This window comes from Electrona antarctica (genome assembly GCF_951216825.1).
Source record: "Electrona antarctica genome assembly, chromosome: 23".
In the NCBI taxonomy this organism is placed as follows: domain Eukaryota; kingdom Metazoa; phylum Chordata; class Actinopteri; order Myctophiformes; family Myctophidae; genus Electrona; species Electrona antarctica.
The window spans coordinates 13,944,785-13,952,141 of NC_136804.1; the positions used below are offsets into that span (position 1 = coordinate 13,944,785).

At 47.7% G+C, this 7,357-nt stretch overlaps 1 protein-coding gene across 2 annotated transcripts in view; it reads left to right on the forward strand.

Annotated features, from left to right (window-relative positions):
- Positions 1-7,357, forward strand: part of plxna4 (plexin A4) — a 300,862-nt gene that overhangs the window by 67,041 nt on the left and 226,464 nt on the right. For both annotated transcript variants that reach the window (XM_079493988.1, XM_079493989.1), the window contains exon 5: positions 4,464-4,646. In XM_079493988.1, the coding sequence (XP_079350114.1) occupies positions 4,464-4,646 (183 nt within the window). The remainder of the gene's footprint in view (positions 1-4,463; positions 4,647-7,357) is intronic.

Sequence of the window (7,357 nt, forward strand, 5' to 3'; positions counted from 1 at the left end):
AGGAGAGGAGAGGAGAGGAGAGGAGAGGAGAGGAGAGAGAGAGAGAGAGAGATGTCACACAGAGCTGAGGTGTACTGAGCAGTGTTATTATAAGCGACAGTTTTTTCTGTAAAGTTGCTTTTAAATATTGGTAGTTGCGGGTTGTGTATTTTTCAGCTTGTTTCTAAGGTGTAGTTGCTTATCTGAGCTTGTTTTCCCAAAATGAATATTTATTATAGCCGTTCGCTATATAAATGTAGAAATGTAGGCAACCGCGCACAAGACCAGTGGTGTTGTGCTATCTATTCTACAGTATACTCTTCTTACTGCTAGCATAGCACTGGCTATAGCTACTGTAGTCAAGACTAATGGTGTTGTGTTAAGACCCTCGGTCACATGGTCGAAATCTAAGAGCACTCTGTAAGTCAAACCATGCATCATTAGACAGGCAGGGGGTTGTCCCCGGTGATGGCTGCTCTAGCACTAACACACTCTCTCTTCCTTTGACATGCACCGCACACACACACACACACGCAAGCAGCCAAGTACACGCGTGTGCGCGCGACACACACACAATCAGTAACCTTACCGAGAGAGAGATGGGGGGTGGGAGGGCGTGGAGGGAGGGAGAGCAGGACTGGGGACGGGCTAGTAGATTTTCATCATTGTTACCATCGGTTGCCAAGAAGCCTCATCACCCCTGAGGATCAAAGGTTAACTGGGGCTATCAGATAGGAAATGGGAGAGTGAATGGGAGAGTGAATGTGTGTGTGTGTGTGTGTGTGTCTGTGTGTGTGTCTGTGGGGGGTGGGGGAGTAGCTAAGTGACAGGTCATCAGATGATAATGAATAAACTTCAGGTTGCTGCCAAGGTTGAAGTTTCAGAGGTGGAAGTGGTTTTCAATGCAACAACACCTTTTTCGTGTGTGTGTGCGTGTGTGCGTGTGCACGCGCGTGCGTGCGTGCGCACGTGCATGTGCGAGCGAGAGCTATTACACCGTGTGTATAAGAGTTGCGCCATGTGCTTTGTGTGAGAGAAAAAAAACGCGCCCTCGTCTCATCGCCGACACCCTGCTGTGTGATTTTCCAACCTCTAGTCTAGACTGTCAATGTTTTTCCAGGCCAAGGACCCCATTAGAGAGACGGATGAAGCAGGGATCCACCACTACATACTCTACACAATGTTGCTGCAAACTTTTTCATAGATTGAATTACAGATGGCTTCATAGACTTGTTTGACAGCACTCTCATCAGTGTTGGATTCATGTCCGTCAATAGTAAACTTGACCTTTCACTCTGTACTTGGGCTGCCTTTGTCCATCTACAGACAAATAGCAGATCTACAAGCCCCCCCCCTCCCCCCATAGTAACTACAAGGACCCTCTGAGGTCCTGGACCCCCTGTTTAAGACCCACGCTCTAGCCAATCACAGTGCTGACGCAGGCCGGGGGCCATCTCGTCAAATAGGCGTGCTGTGTGTGTCTGTCAGGGCCTTTTCAGGGAAACACGCTCACACACACACACACACACACACACACACGCACGCGCGCGACACACGTTCATTATGTTGTCGCCAACAGCACATCAAAATAAATTCCAACACAGTCCCATGATGCCTCCTGCCATGGAATGACTCGCCGTGTGGTTCTTCTGTCACTGCAGTATGCTTAACCCCGTTTACACAATGTCACGTTGACCGTTTGTCCTTTGCTCACATATATATAGTGCCCCACATTCATCTCTTCTCTAGCGAGACGTTCTGTCTTGTTATTGGGTCACACAGAATGGGTCTGTTTGTTCAAACTTCTTCTTATTGGGTCAGTTTGGACAAACTCCACGGCGGTCTCCTTTCTTTATTTCCCGGTTCAAATCAAGTCTCAACTGCTGTCTGGCACTAGTCAGTGCGTGCGTGCCTGCGTGCGTGCGTGCTATTGGGTGTTATTGGGGGCTTGCACTGCCAAAGACCTGTTGTGGAGAGACACAGAGGTCCCGTCCCTGAAGGCACAGGACAGAGAGAGGGTGGGGTGGGGGGGTTGGACCAGAGCCAGAGACACTGAGGCAGAATCAGGTCACTCTCACTCATCTCCATCTCTCACTTCTGTCCACATGCCAGCAGCAACACAATGACTGCTCTATTCCAGAGAGAGCGACAGACAGACAGACAGACAGACAGACAGACAGACAGACAGACAGACAGACAGACAGACAGACAGACAGACAGACAGACAGAGTACTTGGACAAATATGTCTGATTGTTGATTGTATTGAAATCATATAGCCACGGCAAAGGCCGGCGGCCATTGTTGAGCTGTAATGGAGAGATGTCGCCCACTTAGTTCCTGGCGTATATACTGTAATTATCCACTCTCGACAGTCAGTTATTTTCCCGTTAGTGACCAGCTTGCCACCGTGATTGGCAGAGCCTTCAGAACATGTTTTACGACCTAAGTGGATTTCTGTGGGAATAATGTCCACATTGAATAATACTAATGGCGTCCTAACACAGTCACCACCGAATTGAAGATGTAATCCACTTTAACCCTAGCGTAGCATCCCTATTCTCGGCAGATCCTGACAGTTTTCTGAAAAACCCATGTTTCTATGTCAGTCGTTCTCAATCATTTTCATGTCAAGGATCCCAAAATGATGTGTAATTGGCCGCCGACCCCCATCTGAAAATATGTTGTTCCAGGGAGCCAGAAGCAAAGATTTGAGTTGAAATCGTTCGCTCTGAAATAATACAGTATATATCCAAAGATTTGCCCCACATTTTCACGTTTTTTCAAAAATAGCAGACCTCGCGCTATGAGCTTGTAGATCTGCTATTTTTCAATAGCAAAAGTATAGCATAATGCTTAAAACACCAAATGGGGATCCCGCCAAAAATGGGTTAAACAATAAATAATAACTTTTAATGTGACCTTATTTCTGTTATAATTTATGGGAGAAATAACACAGGAAGCCTATCAACTGCTGTGGAATATACCTCAGTGTGTGCACCCACCAAACTAAGTTAACATGCGTCCTGGCTATTGTGTATATTGTAGTGTAGTGTGTACAGTATGTGGCTATGTAGGGTGAACTGCCACAAAGTGTATTAACTGTAACATCTGACAGTTTCAGTATTGCACAGTTTGAACATGGCATTTGAAACACACACAGGAGACAAACGCACACGCGCGCACAAGGTCATGTGTAGGCCTGGGTCCAGAGTTACTATAAATACCAGGCTGTCAGTTAGAATCAGTACCCGTGCAGGAGAGGTCCAAACCTCTACAGACTCCTCCATCTGCCTGCAGGTCCCTCGTGAAAGGTCCTGTTCCTCACCCCAGAACCCCAGAACCCGGGTCAGACCCACCCCCCCCATGCCTGCAGGACTGTGCCGTACTGTACCGTGCTGTCTCATTCGGGGTTGTGCATTTACTGTATGCTGCATAAGGACAGGACGTCCCCGCCTTTGTCCCTCTCGCCGACGAGCACGCACGCACGCACACACACACACTACCTGTGAGGACATCTCACACACACACTGTACCTGTGAGGACATCAACAGTTTAGGATTTTTACGAATGCCAATTTTACAATGTTTCGCAACGTTTAAGTAACTGCGTATAGGAGAAGCTTATTGTCTGTATCGGCGGAGAACGCGGGAGTCTCTCCCAACTACAATGCGTTATAGACCCCTGGGAGATTGATACTATACACAGTTAACACAGGAGGTAACCTTTAACTAAAGCCAAGATGGCAACGTGTCACAAGCTTGTACTGTAGATATGCTGTACATCCGCCGCCATGCAAGCAGGGCTCAGGGGTAGAGTGGCTGGTAGAACGGCCAGGTGGGAAAGCCCTGAGGTTCCTCAGACTAACACTAACCCTAACCCCAAACTCTGAGGACCAGGAAATACAATGTATTCACAATGTCTATTTCTCATATTCTATTATACTGTAGGACGTACAGTATAGCAGGGGTTCTCAACCCGTGGGTCGCGACCCCTCGGGGGGGTCGCCAAATTATTTTAGGGGGTCCCCAAATTATTTTCAAAAAAAAAAAAGAATTTTTTTTCTCCACGATTTTTCAAAAATAGCAGACCTACAAGCTCGTAGCGCGCGCTATGAGCTTGTAGATCTGCTATTTTTAAATAGCTAAATTATAACAATGCTTAAAACACCAAAAGGGGTTCCCGCCCAAAATGGTTTAAGGTTATTGTAGCAGTCAATTTATATTGGGGGTCGGGAGGGGGCGGGGCGGGGGTCCCGAGACGTTGCCAAAGCATTTTCGGGGGTCCCCGGCCAAAAACGTTGAGAACCCCTGCAGTATAGGACCACACACGCACGCACGCACGCACGCACACACACACACACACACACACACACACACACACACACACACACACACACACACACACACACACATGCTCCGCATTCGTGTTTGCATTGGCGGCATATAACCATTTCATTCTCCTCTGCTCTCGTCCTCCTCAACAGCTGTTGACCATCGACGACGACTTCTGCGGCCTGGACATGAACGCCCCGCTGGGCGTGTCGGAGATGGTGCGCGGCAAGCCCCTGTTCTCGGACGCCATCGACAAGATGACCTCGGTCATCGCCTACGTCTACAAGAACCACTCGCTGGTGTTTGTGGGCACCAAGAGCGGACGCATCAAGAAGGTAGGAACACGATGGATTCAAGTTGTGCTGAAATGGCATTATTTAGTGAATTTCAGTCTGAAACGGCATAGCCTGTATGATTCTGAACCAAATCAGAGGGTTCCATCCTCTCTTGGGCTATGGCAAGACGTTAGCCAGAGAAGGCTATGTTTGTAAGCCTGCACATCACGCAGCCCGAGGGAGAAGGAGAGTTTCAGTGTGAAGCATGTTTATGTTACTACGTTGCGTATTTCTAATTTTTCATGCACCATCTGGCCGTCATAGTGCGTTAGATAAAGAACGTAGCAGCCTGTCTCTTGAGACCTTGTGTTTATACATTTCCGCTTACCATAGTATTCTAAAATTAGAGCATTTGAAGTGGTCAAACTAGCAATATGTTCTGAAAGTCCCTTCTGATGCGGCGACGGATTGCCCGTTCGGATGCAGAGATGTGGTGTCTGTCTGTCTGTCTGTCTGTCTGTCTGTCTGTCTGTCTGTCTGTCTGTCTGTCTGTCTGTCTGTCTGTTAGGATGTGAGGACAGTTACTGGTGTCTGTCTGTCTGTTAGGATGTGAGGACGGTACTGGTGTCTGTCTGTCTGTTAGGATGTGAGGACGGTACTGAGGGAATTGGGGAGTGGGATTGGAGGACCGTACGTTAGTCGTACAGCAGATTGGCTTTCAGGCAAACCAGCTGAGCTGGCTGTTCCTGCAGTAGTTGTGTGTGTGTGTGTGTGTGTGTGTGTGTGTGTGTGTGTGCGTCCGTGCACATGCGAGACAGAGGAAGTGAATTTCTGTGTTTCACTTGAAAGGGGATCGTCGTGTGTGTGTGTGTGTGTGTGCGTGTGCGTGTGCATGTGCGCGTGCGCGTGTGCGTGCGTGCAGCGGGGGGAGAGCCCCTCAGGGGTTCTGTATTATTAGGCAGCAGTGCTATCTGGTATCTCCCAGCATCCTCCATCATACATTGAGACCCTCACTCAGCCCAACGCACGTTCCTTTACCGCAGTTAGACTTTAGAAGATGCTTCTCATCCCCCAGGCGGCTGAACCAATGCAGCTCCCATCAGCATGTCGCTGCAGAACTCTGTGTGATGGACCGGGGGCGGGGGGGGGGGGGGGGGGGGGGGGGGACCAGCACGTTCACAGAATCAGATGATAATCTACAGGCTTCTGGCCTGTTACTGGAACGTAATGAGGCTTGTTTTTCCCCCCCCCCAACTATTTAGGACCTACTGTATACGGGAGTAACCTCGCCTCACCAGGCTTTCCACCTCTGAGGAAAGCCTGGTCTCTGTTCCAAAAGTGCCGTATGATCCGGTTGGGAGCGGATGATATATCGTTACGTCATGTCGTAGTATTGTTTTGTAGTCATCAGACAGGAACAATCAAACGGAACTTCCTTTTCCCTCAAACCGGAAGAATAACAATAAAAGCTCTCGTAGCCTGTGGCTTTTATTGAGAAAAATCGGTTTGAGGGAGAAGGAAGTTCCGGAAGATTGCTGACTACAAAACAATACTACAGCATGACGTAGCGATATCATCCGCTCCCGACCGGTTCATGAACCCGAAATGGAATGGTGCCCAGGCTAATACGGGAGTGGTTGGCAAGCCCTGCCCCTGGAGTCCAAACGGCCCCACCGATCGCTTACGTTGGCTGCTTGAAAGGTGGTCTTGTTGATTGTTGACAGTCAGATCAGCTGTGACAAAATTACATTACAAAAATTAAACGCCACTTTCAACATGTGCGTCCATATTTGGGGCATGTGAATCTTTCGAAAATAAATCTAATTCTTCTAGCAAAAATAGCAGACGTACATATGGCATCATGGCTGGTTGTGGGCTGGTAGATCAGCTATTTTCAGGTAGGCCTATTTATCATATGACAAAGTATAAAATGGCTGACTGAGACAAGCTTGTGTCAGAAATGTAAAATGTTTGCATCCTTCATATTGTTTTCGTGTTGTTATTTCAGGAAGAGTAATCGGTCCTTGAAACATATGTTTTCCCCTAAAGCTGCTTCGAGGCTGATGTTTCTGTGTGTCCTGTGGTCAGTGTCAGCCAAGACATGTGTGGCCATTGTTGTGACCATATATGACACCCCCCCCAAAGCAAAACATGTCACTGTGTGTGTGTGTGTGTGTGTGAGTGAGAGAGTGTGAGTGTGAGTGTGAGTGTGAGTGTGAGTGTGAGTGTGAGTGTGAGTGTGAGTGTGAGTGTGAGCGTGTGTGTGTGTGTGTGTGTGCGAGGAGTGTGACTGTGTGTGCGTGTGTGTGAGTGTGTGTGTTCCTGCGTAAGCTAAGCCCCAAGCTAAAGCACATTAGTGCAGTGTGTGTAGAGGATAAGCCAGGGGTCTGGCGTCCTGCAGAGGAGCAGGACCCCCTCGTCTGCCTCTCATCTCCCCATGTGGGATGGATGGATGGATATAGCCAGGGCTGGCCCCATTAGGTCATTTTACATGACAATGTATTGTCTCTCAAATGATTGCGAGTAACGATTATTTATTGGAACATAATGAATACAAATTAAATGTCTGTTTGCCTTTTAGGCTTCCTAATCAAAAGTTGCATAGGACGTGATGAGTAACTTACAATGTACAAAATACATTTCCGACTTCATTCCACTTCACTACCACTATTTATGCTCTTTGTTTTATTTTTGAAATATTTTGAACACTTTTCAATATGGGAATGATTATGATGTTTATGACAAAATAATTCTCAAATAATTGCGATTAG